The sequence below is a fragment of the Sander vitreus genome, chromosome 21, assembly GCF_031162955.1.
Source record: "Sander vitreus isolate 19-12246 chromosome 21, sanVit1, whole genome shotgun sequence".
Lineage (NCBI taxonomy): Eukaryota > Metazoa > Chordata > Actinopteri > Perciformes > Percidae > Sander > Sander vitreus.
This window is the reverse complement of record NC_135875.1, coordinates 15,698,479-15,718,751: the sequence shown is the minus strand read 5'-3', so window position 1 is coordinate 15,718,751 and position 20,273 is coordinate 15,698,479. Positions and strand designations below refer to the sequence as shown.

Below are 20,273 nucleotides of genomic sequence, written 5' to 3'. Positions count from 1 at the left end.
TTTTCTTTGGGAAATTGACATTTGAATAATGAGGGTCCCTGACGCAGAGTGGTGTTATTAATGTCTGGGGCTGGGTGTAGCCTGCTGCTGCAGCAAAAATATGCAATAACAAAGCCAGTGAACTCGTGCCTGGAGTGCTATCAGGTTGGCCCCTGTCACAGCATTGTCTCATATACTAATGAAGAAAATCAGTTACAACATCTGTTGCTGTGTGGCATACAAATGATCACTTAGCACAAAGTCAAAACTACTAATTTATTTATGACAGGTTATGCACATTCATATGATTAAACAACCAGTGCCAATGTTTTACTACCAATTACAAGTTACTCTTAATTTTTGCGAACATAATAGCCAATTCTTGAAGAAGTCTTACTTAACTGTTCCCAAATGCCTGATAAACCTTTTTTTTTATTCATATCAACTTTTTCTCTGCAGCCTGGAACATTTTGTGTGTGCGCTACATGGTGCAAAGTGCCTTTCCCACAAGAGCTAACGTCAAACAGACGCTAACCAACCTCCCAGTAAATACTTCACATCATCCAAACTGAGGAAAAGGGGTTTCATTGGCTCAATTAGGTAAGAAGCATGTTGTTAAACAGATGTTTTTGTACTCTGTCACGGCTAACCTTAAAGAGGACCTGGAGCAGCACAGCCCACTAAGGACACCCATATGAGCTGACTTTCCACTGCAGTGATTTCATCAGTAATGAGGCACTATAAGCTGCAGATGTTGTGTCAAACTCTCCAATAGGAACCATGGCAACAGGATGAACACACACACACAGGACCTTGCCCAAGGTGATCCAAACACTCCTGTATGTGCTGACTGGGTGCCAAACTAGCTGAGGTCTCTCAGGCATTATTAATACTATAGCCTAACCAAGGAAGTTACACAATTCTGGCTGTTGTACTTTATATATTAGAAACATATTTAGTTTTGCACATGCAGTTCTGAAGTTTGTAAAGATGAATTCTTTTAATTTTGAAATTTAAATTTCACTGATTTTACGGGATTTCCAAAAACCAGCAGGACAAAACAATTCAAAGAAACACTCCATTAAGATCAACCATGTACCACTGCAGTTCCAAGTTTTGCAATACATTAAAAAAATATATATTTAAAAGTGGGCCCAGTTTGTTAAAAGAGATGATGTTTAACATGGCAAGTATGGCAAGGACACGAAAACGGTGCAGAGCAGCGCAACATGTAAGAATATCACCGTGTGCACTAAACAACTGTGTTTATTAACTACAGCACAACACTCTCAGTCAGATGTGTCACTATGTTTGGTCAAATCACCAACTGGCAATGATGCGGTAAAACAAGTCTTTCCGAAGAGATTAAAACAGGGAAACAGCTCATCTGATATCCCCTAAAGGTCCGCCTCCTTGAGTAAAAGTCTTGTCTTTTCTCTATTCGTTTCTCTCCTTTGGTTCTCTCTTCGGTTTTCTCTTTTAACTCCTCTGTCTGTGAATTAGGTGATGTAGATGCGGTGAAAGTCGTTGGCTCCGAAGGCACAGTTGCACTTGGGGCACTTCCTCTGTCGGGTGTCATAACGCATCTTCAGACATTCGTAGCAGAATACGTGGAAACACTTGGTGAGCACCGTCTCCTTGTCTCGTGTGTTGCAGCAGGGGCAGCGCAGTTTGGCCTGGAGACAGGAAAAAAAAAAAAATACATTGTATATGGGCCAAATACTGACTTGCCAACACAGTTATTACCTCCATCCATTGTATGGTAACACAGCTTGAGGATGTAACAAGTAAGCTTCTTGATATCCCCAGACTGTAGTATTTCTGTTTGAGTTTACATTCTGGCCCATACTCACATATGAAAAACAGCCAGTCGAGCTAATTACAAAGGTGTAGTAATTTTCATTACATCACATTACTTTCACTAGACTGTTAAAGTTCTGTCAACAACAGTATACTGCAGATTGTGCCATAAAGCTGTTTGTGTTTTTATAACTCCCTCAACACTAACAGGTTGATTAAAGCCATACGTTTCTCTGCATTAAAGAACAAAGTTCTTTCTTCCTGACCTTGTACTGGTTGATCTCCTCCTGCAGGATCTCATCAGCATCAGAGTACACCTCCACCTTCTTCTGTTTCTCCAGCTTCCGTCTCAGCCTCGACAGATCCTCCTAAAAGGTATCAGCAGAGGGGTCGTTTAACTGCTGATGTGATCTTCCAATCAGAACTTTAGGAGTAATTGGTGAGAGTTTCGGAAAGAGTTTGGAGGGATTATCCCCAGTGATGAAATGAGACATACCTGTGCTCGTTTTAGGTTGCTGCTCTCCCTCTCCCGGGCGGTGCGGTTCTCAGCCACAGAGACCTGGATCTCCTTAAGCTTGGCCTGCGTGTGCTCCAGCTGCACCTTCAGGTCCTCTGCCAGCTGGGCAGCCTCCACCGCCTGCAGCAGGGAAGGAACCGGACACACTCAATAGAAAAAACCTAATGATGGAATTCCTGAGCTGTAATGTAGTGGTAGTACAGTAAGCTTGGATAAAACTTGACATTCTGAGTCCATTCTTTGTGCTTCAACTTCAAAGATTTAGTTGTGTACCAACTTAAACATTTTGCATGTTTTATCTTATTTACTCCAGATTGTGTATATTTTCCATGTCTGACGACTATTTTCCAAGTTTTTAGATCCTCTTTATAGCTGCCAGGGAACCACTGGTTTCAGTTAAAGTAAGCAGCTCCTTTTGTGTGTTTTCTGTTCTGTTTAATTTGATTGTCATGGTTGTTTCTACTTGAAAATCAAATGTGAAAAAAAACACACAAGATGACCTCATTAGCAGTGTGTCTTGACAGGCACTTGGGCAATGTTGGCAAATTATCAGAAGTATGTCCCAAACGTAGGCGCTTAATTACTTGCAAAAGTGTGGGAATCCAGACAGACAGGTGGGTTTCATTTGCAGACAATGTAGCTCATTAATGCAATGTTTTGTGGAAGCAACCCCACAAATATTGGATGTCAGAACTTTTCACAAGCACCTGAACACACCAAAATGATGATGTTCGACTTTTAGCACATGCTATTATCCAGATCCTTTCATAATGCAGTGTTTATATGTAGGAAAATCGACATCTGGCAGCAATCAAATGATCCGGTGATTAGTAAACCTTAAATGCAAGAGCTGACAATATGAGTGATGGTATCTCTCTCCTCACCTTCCTCTTGTTGAGTTCTAGTGCTTGTGTCCGGACAGCCAGCTCTTTTTCCAGAGCGGCAAGTGTGTTCTGGAGGACACCCTCTTTTTCCTCTAGCTTCTGCACAACTAGCAACTGGGCATCCACCTGGAGAGTGACAGTAAGAGTTAATACTTCAGTGGCCCTGACACAATGAAAACCATCAATGCTGCATTTCCAGGTTAAGAAGTCACACGTCACCTGGGTTTTGAATGTGAGAACTTGGTCAGCCAACTCCTCCTTCTCCTCTTTCAGCAGCTTGTAGATCTGGTTAGATTTGATCCGCTCACTCATCAGCTTGAAATTGGCGTCGTCCTTCTCCCGTAACTGCTGCAACAAGCGGCTGTTCTGCTCCTGCATGTCCTCGAAGGCCTGGCCGGTTACATCCATCTCACTCAGCAGGGCTTCCTCCTCCTCAAGAGACAGAGAAGTCAGGGATCAAAAACAATGAAGAGACAGTGACAGATGTTGCCTCTCGACTCATTTTAAAACCAGTGGGGTCCATCTTCATCATCACCTGTAATCATTCATATAAATAATGTGTTGGGGTTTAGTTTAGTCATATTCCCCCAAGAGTACAATGCTTCTTTCTAGATGATGTTCTGTAGTCACAACTAAAAATAACTAAAACTAATCCATGTGTATGAAATAAAAAGACCATTTATTTATTACAGATTGAAAAATGAATCGCCAGCATTCTTCCTAACTCTCTTTATGACGACATAAACAATACAAAACACACATCATCACTACACACAAAAACAATATGATCCTTCGGCTCTCCAATGTACCTCAAATACAATTTTAAATAAAAACACAAGTGTCTAATTAGCCTGAATCCATAATACTCTTTGGTAGATTTTAGTATGAAGAAGCACAGATGTGCAAAATTGTTAAATCTGAGTGTGCTGTCATCATATTACATGATGGGATTTATTACATTAGACCTTAAATGGCCTATTTAAGGTCTTGTATTCTCCAAAGCACTATGTATGTATTATGTAGTATGGTCTGGCTACAGCGCTCATCTATTCTGGGGGGGGAACGCTCCGACTTGTTTGTATTTCTTTAAACCAATCACAACCGTCCTGGCCAGCGCTAAGCCCCAGATGCAGCACCTGCGCCCTTAGATAGCTGAGATATCTAAATAGATAGCCGAGATAGCAGAAGGGGAGGGACATCTGGCGTGTCAGGATTTATCCCGGCAATTTACATCCGTTGAGCCAGACTGGCCTATTTATGACTATGCATCTCGAGGCGCAATCACACCTGGTTTGTTTTCTGTGCTGCAAACATAGCTACAAATTTCACTTTGCTGCATTTGCTTCACGCTGCCCACTTACAAGCCAAATAGGACCCATAAACAAAAGTCATATGATCTCACAAGTAGCTTGTTTATTGGATTGTGTTGGCAATCTGTCACCCTGCAAAGTTAAATTCTGGCAGCCAGGAACTACGGAGAACAAATCAAACACATCTGAGTCCAAAACAGTTTAGTTGCTGTACTTTAACTTTACACCAGATAAGAAGACAAAAGTAAAGAGTTGAATACATCAGTATCAGTTCAGACTGTGTTTTGCCTTCTGTTAATTATGTTCTGCTAGACCTCCCAAGCATGAGGAGCAGCAGGCTTTCAGGTCTCAACATCTGTCTCCTTTATGCTCATAAAATGGTATGGAACAGTTAAACAACTTAAAACACGGTCATGACACTTTTACATTTTGGTGTCATTTCCTGTATTTGATTTAATTACAGTTAGAGTATACCAACGATCCTCAGGACTCATTGGGTGAAGATAATATGATTCATATTAAGTAATAAGCCTCGAAGACTTAAGATCATATTCAATGCAGCACTAAGGTCAAAATTTAAATGAATTTTATTGTGACAGTATTACGTTATCTAATGTGGGTGTATCCCCTATCTACACAACTCAAGTTTTAGAATGACAATGACATTACCATCAACATTTCACCCCAGTCAGTTAATGGTTTTATTTTATTTTTTTTCTCCATGTCATGACACTCTGCTCTCCTACTCCCTTAGTTGTCAGACTAATGTAATTCCCTGAGTCTCAACATTTACAAGACAGCAGAGCCAAGTAAGTGAGCTCAGTTCTGACAGTGTTTTACATACTTCAAATTTATCAGGGTGCCTCATCCAAAAAACATTTGCGCCACCCAGCCCAAATGTTTTTTCTTAAAATGTGTACATGATTATCTCATAGCATCCCCCTCCTTCTCTCTTGTAGCAGGTTTACAGCTGGAACACACCGCACGCATAAGTGTGGCGTAGCATATATACGTGCCTGGTCGTGCACCTGGCCATTCATACCGGACACGTATTTCTATGCGCCAGCTCTCTCTCTCCGATAGAAAGAGACAGGATAATTGGGGAACACTGTGGTAATTGTAGCCTATATGATGAGAAGTTAAGACAACCAAAATCACCATAAACCTGGCTTTTTATTTTGAAATGTGTTTATTTTGGTAAAATATCCAGCTGCACTGTGGTCTTCCTGTATGCAATTACCTTCCTGGCTTGACACATAGACTCACGCAAGAAATAGAGGAGACGCTACGCGCTAAGCGCCCGGTGTGGCCAGACAGCTGGATAACATGGACGCCGAAATAAATATAGCTGCGCTACGCTGCTATACGCGACGCTTATGCATGCAGTGTGTTCCAGATGTTAGACAGCAGTGTAAATGCATTTGTGCCAGATAACAAAATAACAGAAAAAGGAAATAAAAAAAATAAATCAATCTATGTTGTGCCAGATGTTAAATAATGGACATTGTCAAAAGTAAAATATAATTACATTTGATTTGTGTATTAAAATGGTTATGAGAATCAGCCTTAAAGATGTTTCTGTAAGGACAAACTAAAGTGTCTTCAGGGTTTTCTTTTTTACTCTTTTCAACAACAGTGCTGCCGTGCTTACAGCTTTCAAGTGCCAAGAGATTTGTATATTTATAACTGATATTACAGAGAGAAACTGCAGCCAAAAATAATAATGAAAAACAAGAAAAAATCAATTTTATTGAAAAAAAAAGAAAAAAAAAAAAAAAGCAATAACAAACTATGCTAGCATATAGGCTAGTTAACCAGTTGATAATATTTAAATTCCAGGCCACAGCATCAGCTTTCAATTCCTCTTTTGTTGTCTAAGATTAGGAGAACCTTTTTCTTAGGCAAATGTGAAACTCATTTCACTACTTTCATTCTTAACACAGCTGGCTTGTTTGTATTCATAGCTGTGGCTGACCCCAAGGCTTAAATCTGACATTTCTCCATATAGGGCTGATGATTTATGCCTCATTTCATGCTGGTGTGAAATTCTTAATTTGTTTAAATAACGGAAGATGTTTGAATTTTATCAAGCTATTGTGTCAATTTGCTGCTATGACTAACTGTAGAAAAGTATGTATATGTGTATAGACTGCATTTAAAAACCTTTAGGTAAAAACTGATGCAAAATGATTTTTAAATGGTTACAAACTGCTGGAAAATAAAGAAAAATTATGGAGAGGCTGATTGGATGGTGAAAGCTGGTAAAGCATAAGTGTACTAGATAGAAGTAAACATAAAAGTGGTACACATGCTCAGCCTCCTGCCTGAGTTTTGCTCCACTCACGTGCTTCGATATGTTTGAGACAACAAAACATGCATACCTGTTTCGTGGCAGCGAGTTTCTTCTGCAGATGCTCAATGGTCTCTTCTGCCACTCGGATCTTCCTGAGGGCATCTTCATCAGCCAGCTTCTTGCTTTCCTTTCTCTCCCTCTCTTCCAGCTCTCGCACTCGCATCCTCAACTCATCCACCTGGGCAGGTCGAGATAGGGGTTACCAGATGCAAAAAAGAAATGTGAAAAAGTATGACCGAAAGACAATGACACCAAAGAACAAACCTCAGCTTTAGATTTACGTTCAGCTGCCATGAGCTGCACTTTGTCCCTCTGCTCCTTTGGAGCCGACTTATACATGTCCAACAGGAGCTTCATCTCTTTCTGGGACTCCTGGGCTTTCCTGATGGATTAAAGAAGACAAAGAGACTACATTTACATTAGCAATCCCATCAGTGCAGTTAGTTGACTGCTTCTAAGCGCGCACACATTTGCTTAAAAAGACATTGTTGCTGGTAGAAAAGAGCAAACAATACCAACGCGCGCATATATATATATATATATATATATATATAAAAAACATAAAGTGCTGTAGAGTAGAAGGGGGATGTACTTGAGTTCTACTCTGAGCATCTTCAGTGTGTCCGAGTCCTTCCTCTTCAGTTCGTCGCTGCGCTGCCTCTCTCTCTCGCGCTCCCTTTCTCGTTCAGCCTCCCTCTCCCTCTCTCTCTCCCGGGCCCGCTGTCTTTCCAGCTCCTTCCTCCTCTCTTCCTCCTCCTCCTGGTCCTCATCCTCCTCCTTCTTCACGTCGATGCTATCACTCGTCGTCTCCTCTAGAATCAGAACCCCTGTGTCGCCACTTTGACAGCGCAACTGTCGACAAAGCAAAAATAATTTTTAAGAATGACTATATTTTACTGATAAAGCAACATGGGTTAGAGGAAATGTATCACTACTGATGTTTCGGTTATAAAAGCCCTGGATCACACTGAATGAAACGCAGCAAACATTTGTCCGTGAATAACGTCATCTACCTTATTGATCTCCATCTGCGTTTCCCGCAACTTCCTCTTATAGCGCTGCACGTCACCTTTCAACTGCAGGTTGTGGTTCTGAAGGCTGCTGATTAAGTGTCGCATCTCCCTGTTAATTGGTCCTGAGAAAGTAGAGACAAAGAATGAGAGGCGGACGTAGACAGAGCACAGCCAACGTGTGGTTTGGTTTTGAGTCATTCAAGATTATGTGGTGATGTAAATGATGAGCTCAACTGTATGGTGCACAGGAGTGACATTATAAGACACAAATCATTATATACTATGCAAAAGTATATACTATGCACTGTTCCCGCAATAATAAATAAAGATAAAGACTTCAAATTACAGTAACTACTGGCTTGCAGTGCACAAAACATAATCCATCTCTAAATACAGGTATAGATTTTCAAAGATTTACAATTACAGTATATACTAATGCACAATACTACGGCATGATTTCCCTTCCCTCTTCATAGATTGTTGATAGATGTGTGGAGGAAGTGTTTCGAAATGCACCTGCTTGCTCGTTGGCTGCCAGGTTCTGCTCAAACTCGATGCGCAGCATCTCATACTCTTTGCGCACCTGGGCCAGGGTATCCTCCAGCTGGATAACCTCAGTCCGCAGCTTCTTCTGAAGGGACAGCTCATCACTCTGAACAGTTGAGAACAGTATAACATTGTGGACAATGTTGCCAAGCAGTGGTAATAATACACACATACAGGTTTAAGTTGCTAGTGCAAAAAACTGTTAAGACAAATTGTTGGAATGGCAACACTGGGCCACAGCCAAGATGCAGTGAAGAAAAATATCAGGAATCTTACGTTGTCTCTGATGAATAACACTTTTTTTTTTATAACAGATCAACTTTGATCTATGAAATGTACCTCCATGTGCTCTATCTGTCGGAGGTGGGCATTCTTGGCAGTGAGCAGGAGAGCCCGTGCCTCATCCAGCTGGGTTTTCACCCCGAGGGACTCATTGTACAGCAGGGAGAACTGGGACTGCAGACATTTGTACTCTAGAGTCTCCTTCACAACCTCTTCTGGAATATTCCGCAAGTCCATCTAAAAAAAACAAAACAGGAGATGACAGTGAAGGGTGAGCACGATTTCCGCCACAGATTTACAAAATGAAAAGGGTTCCTGACAACCAGGCGCAGTGTTACTGATGCTTCTACTAACAACCAGAGATAACATCTTCACCTTGAGCTTCTCACTCTCCCTCACAGCCTCCTGGAGCTCCACCTGCAGTTTCTCCAACTCTGCCATGCGGCTATTAGCCAACTCCTGGTTGTGCTCCAACTCTGCATTGAGACTCTCGAACTAAGATGAAAACAAAGACAATGTGTTATAGATAGGATAATTGTTGTGCATGGTATAAAAACACTGCTTTGCCAGCACAAACCGGCATCTGAGATATAAAGTAAGTTATGTGTGAAGAAACAGGCATATGTCACACAACAAGAATTGCAAAGGGATGCTTCCTATGAATGCTCACCTTCTGAATGTTCAGTGTAATCTGGCCTCCAGGAAGTCCACCTGAGCTGCCGGTGCTGCTGTATCCGGACTTCAGCTGCAGACAGCACATGTAGAAAATGTGGTGTAAAAAACAACAACAAACAAGACAGAAAAACAACATGAAAGCATACACCACACCTACACACATCCTATGACATCACACAGTTAATGCTTATTTTTTAATGTTTAGATGACTGATGCAAAAAATACCACTCCATCAATGCACGCCTTGACAGCGGGATGTGCGTCAATAAGAGAAGCTGCCTTGACACAGATTGATGTTTAGAGCCTTATCACTGAATGAATACGCCTCATGGACAGATAAAAAGCATGCGTGCATGCGCACACACACGCACGCACAAACACACACACACGTGCGCGCACACACACACTAAAGAAAGAGGCTAGTTGCACACTGACAATTTTATGCAAACACACCTGCTCCATGGCTTCTGCCAGATGTTTGTTGAGCTTTTGTTCCCTATTGCGGAGTTTCTCAATGTCCCACTGCAGGTCCTCCACCGTCGTCTCCATCTCAGACACTTTGGTCTCCGAGCTGGTCACCTTGTCCACTAACTCATTGTACTGCAATAAGGGCAAAGTCATGACCACAGCTGTCATCAGTGATAGGTATACACCAAATGAAATGGCTACATACACACAAACACATTTGTACAATGTTCTCATCCACATACTCTAACTACTTCTGACACACACACTCATACCCACACACTAGCACAAATATTCACCAGACACGCTGACATCTACAAACAGTGCCAAGCACATCGTACCTCCATGGACATCTTGTGGTGTCGGCCCTGCAGGAGAGTGGCCAGGTCTCGCAGACGATTGTTCTCCTCCAGCAGAGTGTGGTTCACATTGATGATGTCAGACTGGCTATCGTCCTCATATGCTACCAAAAAAGATCAAGATAGTTGTGCCAAATTAGAGTGGAGCTAACAAGTGGCAAAAAAAACTGCTCACATTTGTGTACACCAACAACTCCATAACTATTGGTAGCAGGTAATTAGTTTTAAGGAAGGATATAAAATGTGCTGCAGGTGTTCCTCTTTCTTATTTGTATGTTTGCGTGGCAATGGCTTATCATATATGAATGTGTCAGTAACAAGACCATCTCCAGTTACCTGCAGCCTGGACTTGCTTGCACATGTTGTCGATGCGGCTGTGCAGCCTGTCAAAGACACAAACCAAGCAGGCAATAGCTTCCTTGCTGAACTGCATGCGGTCTTGGAGATTCAGGGTGAGTTCCTCCTCGCTGCTGTGCTCCAATGTAGCCAGGAAACCCTTGGCATTGTCACTCACAGGAGCAGGGGGCGGCGATGCATCTGAACATGTTAAGAGAAAAACTGTGTGTGTGTGAGTTTGTACAGCCCTTGACTTGACAGTTAAGAAATGGGCCTGTTGCAAGTTCTCATGACATTTAAAGCATGCAGCAATGGACGAGGAAAACACAGAGAGAGGTTAGCATTGCTTTACAATAGCCTGGAATTCTAAATGTTCTTTGCTAAAAGTCTACCAAAACAAAAGAATCCAACTCCAACGTTTTTCTCTTCTCTGTCAGATTCAGTAATATAGTTCTTGCCTACTGCCTTTTCCTTCATTTTCACAACAGGTGATCACCTTAAACAGCGCATACATGCTCTTACATCTTCTCATGCACTCTACCTGTGTATAGCAATACAATGATAGATTTGAAATGTTTTTGCAAAAGTTACACAAAGTTAGCAACAAGAGTATCAAGAGTAGCAACATAACAGAAAGATGGGCTAAGTTGAATACCGGAGGGGGACTGATATTGAAACCTAATGTGGAGTCATACCTATGTATAAACTTTCATCCAAATTCTATTAAAATAAAATAAGGTCAGATAACAGATTAAATGGTCAGATTACAGCAGTTCATAAATGGAGTGAGTGATGGAGACTTTCCAGAGATCAGCTTGGTCAGGAAAACTGTTTAAAACTGCTTACCTGTTGTTGAGTCCTGTGGCGGCTTTGTGGGTGTCACCAACTCTTCTGACCCAGTAGGAGGAGGGGGCTGCTTCTGCTCTTCTTGACGATCCTCCTGCTGCTGCTGCTGCTGCTGCTGCTCTGCCTGCTCCCCCTCCTTCGGAGCCTCTGGGAGTGGAGGCGGAGGCACGGCAGAAGTTGGTGACGCCAAAATGACACCATCTTCCTCCATTGGGGTCGGTTCAGGGAGAGGGGGCGCTGGTGGGGCAGGGGTAGATGTCACAGGAGCATCTGGTTCAATACGTTTGCGTAGAACGTGCACATTCTCATCCAACTGCAAATCAGAAACGCAAGGATTGAAAAAGCATTTCTATGGGTATAATTTCTGTACATCAAAAATCAGTGCTATAAAACGGAGTCCTGCAATTTGTAAGACATTTTGACTGCCATTACCGTGGTACTTCAACAGACTGAGCACAGTGCAAAACTCTGCTAATTGGCTACTGTGGGTTTACATGCACACAAACCAAATAAAATGCATATTACTATAGATGGTCAGGTTAAAGCAAACAGTTGGATAACATTTACATGTTTTGCATTTGTTGTTTGTTGCTTTGACAGAATGAGACCCCCCTAAATGTGTTTACATGGATATTTCTTAAATCAAGTTTCAGCTCAAAATGGGGCATAACTAGGTTAAAACAATGTAATCAAATGTGGTACCTGCGACCAGTAGCGGTTGACAATCAGCAGGGTGGTGTCATCGGTGGCTTGTCTCTTCTCCAGCTTCTCAATTTTCTCTCGTAACTCATCCTCCATCGTCTGTCTCTGCTCCAAGCGCTCACACAGCTTCTTATTCTTGAACTGGAGGACCTTCATGTCCATTTCCTCCTGCACAGAATAAATATAAACACCAAAGTGAGGAATGTCAGAGATCCTGAATGTTGTTTGGCCAAAAAAATACTTGAGATGAGCTACAATGTATAAGTCATCCATGGTGACTCGTAAGAGTAAACAATAAATGACAGACCGTAGAGGAGACTCCAGCTATGCGTATGGGCTCAATAAGAGTGGTGGTGGTCTTCTCCTCTTTTTTGCTTTTCTTCTCAGGTGGGCCAGGGGGGCTGTCCCCTCCTGAGGGACGTTTTCCTCCCCCAGCACCTGACATATTTCCTTCCCCTGCAAGAAATCAAACATGGCACGGAATCTTTGCGTTGGTAACGTTACAGTTTTAAGAAACTACAGATTAGTTTGCAAATGGAGAACTCGTTAATTTGATGACAGCTAGCAACAGCATTAGCCTTGAATTACAGCGCAGGGCCACTGCTTTTAACTGTCTCCGAATACTGCTATTATGGTGTTTATATGAAAATATGTGTTTCTGAACGGTTATGCCGGCTGTTATTGTATACGCCGCTGCATGAAAAGCTACCGACTAATTTTAACTGTGCATTTCTGTTAAGCTTAACCAACATTAGCAAGCCTGCTAATGCTAGCTATGCTAATGTTAACGTTAATTCTTCGAAACCTGGTTAGCTAAACGGCGCTCTTTGTCCAGCGTATTTAATGACTGGTGGTCCCCATTTTTATTCACGGACCATCACTACACGCGTAAGGTATTCGGTAAAGAAACTTTACATGCTAAGAAATGAATAAACAGTTTTTTGACACATATTAACGTTACAAACCTTCACAAGGAGCGATTGAAAATGTAACTCAGTGCATCAAGTGAGGCTACAGGAAATGACGACCATGTCCTACTTCTTCTTCTCCTTCGTGTTTTACAGGGGTTGGCATCCAGCTGATTGGTGCATTACCGCCCCCTTCTGTTTCGGAGTGTGGATCAGACAATCGATTTACAATCTAATTACCTTTACGAAACAAAAAATAAATACAATAATAATAATAAAATACTATAAATAAAAACCTTTCACACACACACACACACACACACACACACACACACACACACACACACACACACACACACACACACATACAAACTAACCTACATTATATATCCTCCATGCTAGTGCCCCAACCTCAACTTTGGCAATACATTTCTTCTCTCCTGTGCCCAGTAGGCTACCTACCCTAAAACGTTTATAGTCTTATGAATTTGATATAGATGCCTATCTTTCCCTTCTCTGTCCCACTTTTCTTGCTGCATTTGACGACTTCTGCAGAGTAAAATGTTTTATTTAATCAAGATTAAATAGTACATAATCAGTCCGAGGAAGTCCTTATCATTAATATGTTGTGCCTGCATTTACTCTCATTAGACTTTTAATCAAGATTAAATAAAACACAATGAAACCTGAAATTAACCATATTGCAACCTTCACTCCGGCCTCATGGGGGCAATACTGCCACATTGTGTAATAACAGGCTACAAGCTGTTTCCCGGAATGTGATTAGAATGTAAACAGTGTTCAGGTGCTAGCTAACGGCAGTTAACATTATAACTAACTTTGATACTGTCGCCGCTGAATCGCACACAGTTATGGCTTCATGATAGATTCCTCGAGCTGAGATGGCACTATTATTGTGATTCCTTTTTCGCCGTCTCCCGCTCCCTCTTGTTCTAACCCTCGTTAGATTGCATATGGTGAGTAGCTTCCTCTACGGTCAGTGAACCTGCTGCAATAGCAAGGCCAAATCAAAGACACAGCAAGCTAACTGTGGTGGTGGATCAAATCCACATTTCCAAATAACAGCAGAGCGGAGAGAGTTGTGTATGTAGCAAGCAAATTCCTAATGTATCCTGCTATCTATAATTAAACTGAAGCAAAACAAAACACTTCCTTGTAAGGAGTTAGCTCAGTAGTTCCTGTTATTAGACAGACCATGCAGCACTGTTATAAAGTGAGACATGTGACTAATAGTTTGTTATTATAGATTCATATGCTGTAACCATGACCAAAGACATCGTTGTTGGAGATGAATTACCAGAATGGGTGGGGGCCAAGGAGTTTTACCAGAAATATGACCCTAAAGAGGTTATTGGCAGGTGAGTCCAGCACAATAAGCTGAAATGTGGTCTCAGTTTTCTATTGAGATGATAAAAAGTGTTCTGTATCAATGGCATCTCAGGGGTGTGAGCAGTGTGGTGCGCAGGTGTGTGCACAGACACAGGGGTCAGGAGCTGGCAGTGAAGATTATTGAGATCACAGCGGAGAAGATGACAGCCCAGCAGCTGGAGGAGGTGAAAACCTCTACGCTGAAGGAGATCCAGGTCCTCAACATGGTGAAGGGACACTCCTCCATCAGTACGTTGGAATTCTGTTCTTTTGAAATGCAAGACACTTAAATGTTCTATTCTTGGAGATTAAAAAGTGTTGAAACCTTTCTGTTGATTTCCTTTAGTCACTCTCATTGATTCCTATGAGTCCACAACCTTCATATTTTTGGTGTTTGACCTGTGAGTATTACGACAAACAGCTCAAATGCAATACTCTTTACAATTCCTCCCCTAATATGTGAACAAATAATCGTGAAATCATTGTAGGATGGTACCAATCTTGTGTCATCATTTACAGCATGAGGCGAGGAGAGCTTTTTGACTACCTCACAGAAAAAGTGACTTTGAGTGAAAAAGAAACCAGGTAAGCGACCCGCCATCATCATCATCATCATTTTTGTGTGTTTTTTTAAACCTTTATTTTACCAGGAAATAATCCCATTGAGATTCAGAAACTCTTTTTCAAGGGAGTCCTGGCCAAGACAGCAGTATAATAGTTCCATATTAAAATATACAGTTAAAAACAAACAACATAAAACAGAAAAAGACAGTTGGCAACTTAACATCATCTCAACATAATCACCAGCAGCCCTCAGTAACAGCACATGTGCATTTAATACTCAATTAGTCCTTTATCCTAACTGTGTCATTATTGGTAGGTAGTCTAATTTAAACTGATTCTGCAATTTATACCAGGATGAGGGTGCAAAAACTTTAAAAGCACTTTCACTGAAGACAGTTCTTGTTCGGGGAAAGTCATACACATACATGATTTGCCCATATGATCGAAGATTACATTTCCTGGTGGTGACTTTAGGAGTCAGGAGAGAACATTAGTAAGGAGGCAGTTTACACAGTATGGCCTTAAAAAGAAAAATATACCAATGCTTCCGACCTGCGATTGTGCAAGGAAGGCCAACCAACACTCTCATACAAGCTACAGTGATGAGTACGAATATACTGTTGTATAATGTACGGTATACTGAGTCCAGCATTTTCAGAGAAGATTGATTTGCATTGTGATTTAAAATCGATGCGTTTTGTAAAACCTATTGCTCTACAGGAGCATGATGCGAGCTCTGCTGGAGGCCGTGCAGTACCTCCACTCCCTCAACATCGTCCACCGGGACTTAAAACCTGAGAACATTCTCCTGGATGATCAGGGACACATCAAACTGTCCGACTTTGGTTTCTCAGTGCAGCTACAACCTGGAGAGAAGCTTAGAGGTACTGTAGTATAAAATGAATGACTGAAAAGCAATGTTAATGATCCGTTTAGATTTGTAAATCATTTGTATAAACATAGACAGAGGTTAAATGATCTGTTTTCATTTTTATTCTAATTAGAGCTTTGTGGGACACCTGGTTATTTGGCGCCTGAAATACTGAAATGTTCCATGGATGAAATGCACACAGGCTATGGCCAAGAGGTCGATCTGTAAGTCTTTCCTTTTGTCAGTAACATTTATGTGAAGTAAAATAATCCCGGGTCTTGAATTTTATTTCTAATTCCTGCTTACTTGTTTTGATAAATGCGTTGGACAGCTGGGCGTGTGGCGTGATCCTTTTCACCTTACTGGCCGGCTCACCGCCATTCTGGCATCGCAAGCAGATGCTGATGCTGAGGATGATCATGGAGGGTCGCTATCAGTTCAGCTCACCAGAGTGGGATGACAGGTCTGACACTGTGAAAGATCTGGTAAGGTGATATTCTGTCGACTGAGTTTGAATTTGAATAATAAAATGTTAATAATGTTCATAATATCATCCTTTTATTGCTCCCTGATATTGTTGTTTTGTTTGTTAGACAGCAGCATCTACATTATCACACTAGTCCTGACTTTCAATCATTTTGCTTGTGCTGCTCAGATATCCAGGTTGCTGGTGGTGGACCCAGCTGTCCGTCTCACTGCTGAGCAAGCTTTGGCACACCCCTTCTTCAGACAGTACCAGAAGGAGGACGTGCGACTCTTCAGTCCCAGAAAGACATTTAGGGTAATTCATAGCGTTTGTTTTTTTGTTTTTTTTCTGGCAGCTAATTTAAAATGTTACGCCTTGGAAAAAAAAGAATGGCTGTGCAGCAGTATGTGAGGAAGCAAATACCCTCTCCATTCTCACCTGCTTTCCTTTCTTGCCTCCTCAGGTGCTGATAGTCAGTGTGCTGGCCTGTATCAGGATGTACAGCCGTTACCGCAGGTCTCGGCCACTGACTCGGGAGGTGCTGGCCAGGGATCCTTACTCCCTTCGCGGTATTCGCAAACTCATCGATGGCTGCGCCTTTCGCATCTACGGCCACTGGGTGAAGAAAGGGGAGCAGCAGAACCGAGCCGCTCTCTTTCAGAACACAGCTAAGGTCATGCTGCTAGGCCTGGAGGACTTTGAAACATAAAAGGTCAACCTTATATTATGCTGATTTTTATTTAAACATTTGCATGTGCTGTCATGTCAGTGTTTGTCTTGTTGAATAACTGTTTAATTTTAAAATGAGGCGTTCAGGGGACCGAGACGTTTAATGCGCACTGTGGTTCTGCAAGTTAAAGATAAGCATGCACATTTTATCTGCCCTTTGATCCAAGTTTGTGGCTGTTTGAAACTCTTCTTGTCAGGGCATCGTGTTTGCAGTGCCACTCTGCATTGGAGGGCACATTGCACAATATAACACATCACATATAAGCACATTATGTGTATTTAGGATTTTTCCTGTTGATCGTCAGTTATAACTGAGGAGAGGATGCGTTTCGAAGCACTGTGTGGCTGAAGTGGACATCAAAGCACTCTTATTAATTATTAAATAGATAATTATATACACATAATGTAACAAGGTTCAGATTTACAGATATTCCAGTGTTACAAATCAGTACCAGAAAATATGTGAAACATTCAAGTACAGTATTTGGACTGTTTTTGGTAGAGTATCCTGTAGCTGTTAGCATGCAAGCGTTACTCAATAGGAAACCCACTCAAACTAACTGTGAAGACTATTTGTGAGTGTATTTCCTATAAAAACTAAGCAACACCATTTCCTACTCAGTTCATTTTTTTGTTTAATATGTAGCACTTTTCCTGAAAGTGCATTCCTGAGAAATGTACAGTAATTGTACAAATGCAGATATAAATGTACTGTATATGAAGAAAAAATGTTTCATTGACAATAAAACTATATAACGTTTGAGCTTGAATTGTCGTATTTTGTGAGTGCTCATTGGAAACCAACATTTCTCATCCATTATTTTTTGGCCTTGTGGTTGGGCTGTGGGGAATCTTGTCCACTTGTCCGTGCTGATCTGCAATGTCTTTCATTCGCTGATCTAATTGTCCAGACACAAGCATCATCTGCTCTCTGACCTCTTTCTCGATCAGTTCCTTCAGTTCTGATTTTGAACCTGAAAGTGAGAAAATGAAGCAGTTACAATACAACATTTGGGGTGCATTTGATTTATTTTGGCACAGCCCGTTTGTGATTTGTGATCCTACCGAGTGAGGCTCCCTGCGGCTCTTCGATGGATGCTTTGCTGTCTTGTCTTGTTTCTTTTTTAATATCATTTTCAAAATCTGGTGCAAGAAAAGTATTTAAAGGTATTACTAAATCTGGTCCATTGTGCTCTAAAATATAATAAAAAAAAAAAGCTGTACTCAACGTAACACATACAACTGAACTTTTGTGCTACTAAAAGTGCTGATACCCTGTAATTATTACCTGGAGCAGAAGAATCCTCCATGGTAGGTTCGTCCTGGTCTGAGATCCCAGAGTAAGTCAAAGACAAATCAAGTTTTACCTGTGAAAAAAAATAATACGTAGAATACTTATTATTCTCTCCAGATATATATGTATGTATATATATATATATATATATATATATATATATATATATATATATATATATATATATAAACACAGTGTGTTTAATTAATGATAGCAGATTTTGCTTGACACAAAATTTCAGATTCTTACCTGTGGGGTGAAAATATATTTGTAGAGTTTGTAGTGTCTCACATAGCTGTTATGGATGTACTTTAAGATACAGTTCACCTCCTCAGAGCTGAAGATGTTGATACTAAAGGGAGGTCGCTGTAGTGGGCAAACACAAAGAAACGTCAGGATGAAACATTGCATTCATTAAGAATTATGGGTTTTAAAATGATATTCTGAGTAAAAAAAAGACCTTGAATTGTTTTACAGACCCTGACTGAGTGACAGAGAAGTAGCTCCTTGCAGTATTTGAAACACTGTTCTATGTTGTTGAGTGGAGTTTCTGGAAGAAATGAGTTTCAAACACATCCCAATTACCAGTGTTAGCTGCAGAGGTAGCTTGTACTTTGATTTAATATAATAAGTGATGATAATATAACTTACCTATGTTAGCCTCATGGATGGACTTGATGATGGACAAGAGAGCAGAAGTTTGTTCCTTTATGAAGTTGCACTCCCTGCAAAAAAGCACCACCTGGACATACAACTCCAGCAGAACTCCTCTTTTTGGTTCAAGTAGGTCGACTCTAAACACACTGCATAAAGCACTGTTACAGAAGAGAAGAAGTGTGACAGACAACTATGTCAGTGCTGTGCGTGTGATTGTGTTTAAATAGATAAGATGAGTTTCTGGTCATAAAAACCTTTCCAGATCAGGAATGGAATGCATTTTGTCGATCTCCTCCATGTCATGGTAGCTTACATCTGTCCTGAAAACATCCAGAGAATAGAAACTGGGTTAAAGACATGATATTTAGTCCAAAATGAACATAATCTGGATTCTAGACACAGCTCTCACCATAGCATCACTTTAGCTTTCAGGGCCTGTGGTACCTGCAGAACAAAACAATGATTTACATGAAGGGCAATAGCCTACTTAAGAGAATACTTGTATCCAGTGTGAGCTAATATGAATCGTAAAATGAGCAGTAAAACGAGCCTAACATTTAACTAGCTAGGATCAAACTTGCAGAGCCTACCTTTGTTTTCGTATTCATTTTATGTTTCTTTAGCCGAATTAAAAAATTGAGCAAACTGCAGAAGTTGACAGCTGAAAAACAGAAGTGCGATTGATTTGATCCAGTCATAAAATAGCCTAACATACAACACACTTGTCAAAAATATATATTTGTAGTTAGGCTTATCAAAGTAATCAAGCCATTGTTTTGTGTTTACCATGTAAAAGTAAGCTATTTAGCGAAACCGTACAGACTAAAACAGGCTTCAATGAAGCGGGATCATTTCCTGTTTTGGTTACGTCGTTGTATCCTAGCAACCACATCCTTTTTTTTTCTTTTTCCGGTTCAGGAACTTTCAGAAGTTCCATGGTTTTAGGCACGGAACCTTAAAAATAGTTGTTTAGCGCTTCGAGAATCATGTAGGCTACTGCAGAACCATGGACGACACCCTGATAAAATAGGCCTAAAATGTTTTGTTTTTTTTAAATCAATACAAATATAAATAGCTTATATAGTTTTTAAAAAATAATTTGAAATGTCCACTACTCATGGTAACTCAGCATCACTCATTGCAGCATCATTTGTTGACTCTGTTAAAAGACCTAATACACAGGAACAAATACTGAAACTAGACACAAAATACACAATTAACACACCCTTAGACTATATGATAGAATAACATAAAAGAAAAAAGTAAACTTATTTGTAGTGCGTCACAAAATTCTGAATACACCTAAAAAACATAGATGCAACAGATAG

General features: G+C 40.8%; 3 protein-coding genes across 6 annotated transcripts; 1 reads left to right on the top strand and 2 right to left on the bottom strand.

Moving 5' to 3' along the window:
• Positions 1-241: 241 nt before the first annotated feature.
• On the bottom strand, positions 242-13,134 carry rnf40 (ring finger protein 40). 3 transcript variants are annotated; one of them, XM_078278959.1, is made up of 20 exons: positions 13,033-13,134; positions 12,375-12,523; positions 12,068-12,235; positions 11,366-11,678; positions 10,520-10,741; positions 10,166-10,287; positions 9,813-9,959; positions 9,355-9,429; positions 9,060-9,179; positions 8,742-8,921; positions 8,373-8,508; positions 7,857-7,978; positions 7,436-7,695; positions 7,108-7,225; positions 6,872-7,021; positions 3,400-3,612; positions 3,181-3,306; positions 2,276-2,416; positions 2,046-2,147; positions 242-1,655 (listed from the first exon to the last, which is right to left on the bottom strand). In XM_078278959.1, exons 2-20 carry the CDS (start codon positions 12,510-12,512, stop codon positions 1,479-1,481), a joined length of 3,030 nt encoding a protein of 1,009 aa, XP_078135085.1. In that variant the 5' UTR covers positions 12,513-12,523; positions 13,033-13,134; the 3' UTR covers positions 242-1,478. The 3 variants fall into 3 exon arrangements, with proteins under 3 accessions (XP_078135085.1, XP_078135086.1, XP_078135087.1); XM_078278960.1 differs by having other exon boundaries at positions 3,400-3,609; XM_078278961.1 differs by having other exon boundaries at positions 10,520-10,720.
• Positions 13,135-13,726: 592 nt separating this feature from the next.
• Positions 13,727-17,754, top strand: phkg2 (phosphorylase kinase, gamma 2 (testis)). Its single transcript, XM_078279583.1, has 10 exons — positions 13,727-13,952; positions 14,243-14,354; positions 14,438-14,613; positions 14,711-14,765; positions 14,884-14,949; positions 15,649-15,812; positions 15,933-16,023; positions 16,131-16,284; positions 16,455-16,580; positions 16,729-17,754. Exons 2-10 carry the CDS (start codon positions 14,260-14,262, stop codon positions 16,972-16,974), a joined length of 1,173 nt encoding a protein of 390 aa, XP_078135709.1. The 5' UTR covers positions 13,727-13,952; positions 14,243-14,259; the 3' UTR covers positions 16,975-17,754.
• Positions 17,612-19,794, bottom strand: cfap119 (cilia and flagella associated protein 119). 2 transcript variants are annotated; one of them, XM_078279584.1, is made up of 10 exons: positions 19,732-19,794; positions 19,536-19,606; positions 19,355-19,389; positions 19,200-19,265; positions 18,940-19,103; positions 18,768-18,838; positions 18,538-18,654; positions 18,283-18,361; positions 18,060-18,137; positions 17,612-17,968 (listed from the first exon to the last, which is right to left on the bottom strand). In XM_078279584.1, exons 2-10 carry the CDS (start codon positions 19,551-19,553, stop codon positions 17,805-17,807), a joined length of 792 nt encoding a protein of 263 aa, XP_078135710.1. In that variant the 5' UTR covers positions 19,554-19,606; positions 19,732-19,794; the 3' UTR covers positions 17,612-17,804. The 2 variants fall into 2 exon arrangements, with proteins under 2 accessions (XP_078135710.1, XP_078135711.1); XM_078279585.1 differs by lacking the exon at positions 19,732-19,794 and having other exon boundaries at positions 19,200-19,260; positions 19,536-19,687.
• Between the last annotated feature and the right edge of the window lie 479 nt (positions 19,795-20,273).

Bases quoted from the DNA above. Each gene is read 5' to 3' on its own strand.
- rnf40 (XM_078278959.1), bottom strand. From the start codon at position 12,512: ATGTCAGGTGCTGGGGGAGGAAAACGTCCCTCAGGAGGGGACAGCCCC. The intron at 3,307-3,399 runs GTGACGTGTGAC...GTCACTCTCCAG, and splicing joins TTCTCACATTCAAAACCCAG to GTGGATGCCCAGTTGCTAGT. The intron at 1,656-2,045 runs GTCAGGAAGAAA...TCCTGTCTCCAG, and splicing joins AGGAGATCAACCAGTACAAG to GCCAAACTGCGCTGCCCCTG.
- phkg2 (XM_078279583.1), top strand. From the start codon at position 14,260: ATGACCAAAGACATCGTTGTTGGAGATGAATTACCAGAATGGGTGGGG. The intron at 14,355-14,437 runs GTGAGTCCAGCA...ATGGCATCTCAG, and splicing joins CCTAAAGAGGTTATTGGCAG to GGGTGTGAGCAGTGTGGTGC. The intron at 16,024-16,130 runs GTAAGTCTTTCC...TGCGTTGGACAG, and splicing joins TATGGCCAAGAGGTCGATCT to CTGGGCGTGTGGCGTGATCC.
- cfap119 (XM_078279584.1), bottom strand. The intron at 18,138-18,282 runs GTAATAATTACA...TTCTTGCACCAG, and splicing joins GGAGGATTCTTCTGCTCCAG to ATTTTGAAAATGATATTAAA. The intron at 17,969-18,059 runs GTAGGATCACAA...TCTCACTTTCAG, and splicing joins GCCGCAGGGAGCCTCACTCG to GTTCAAAATCAGAACTGAAG.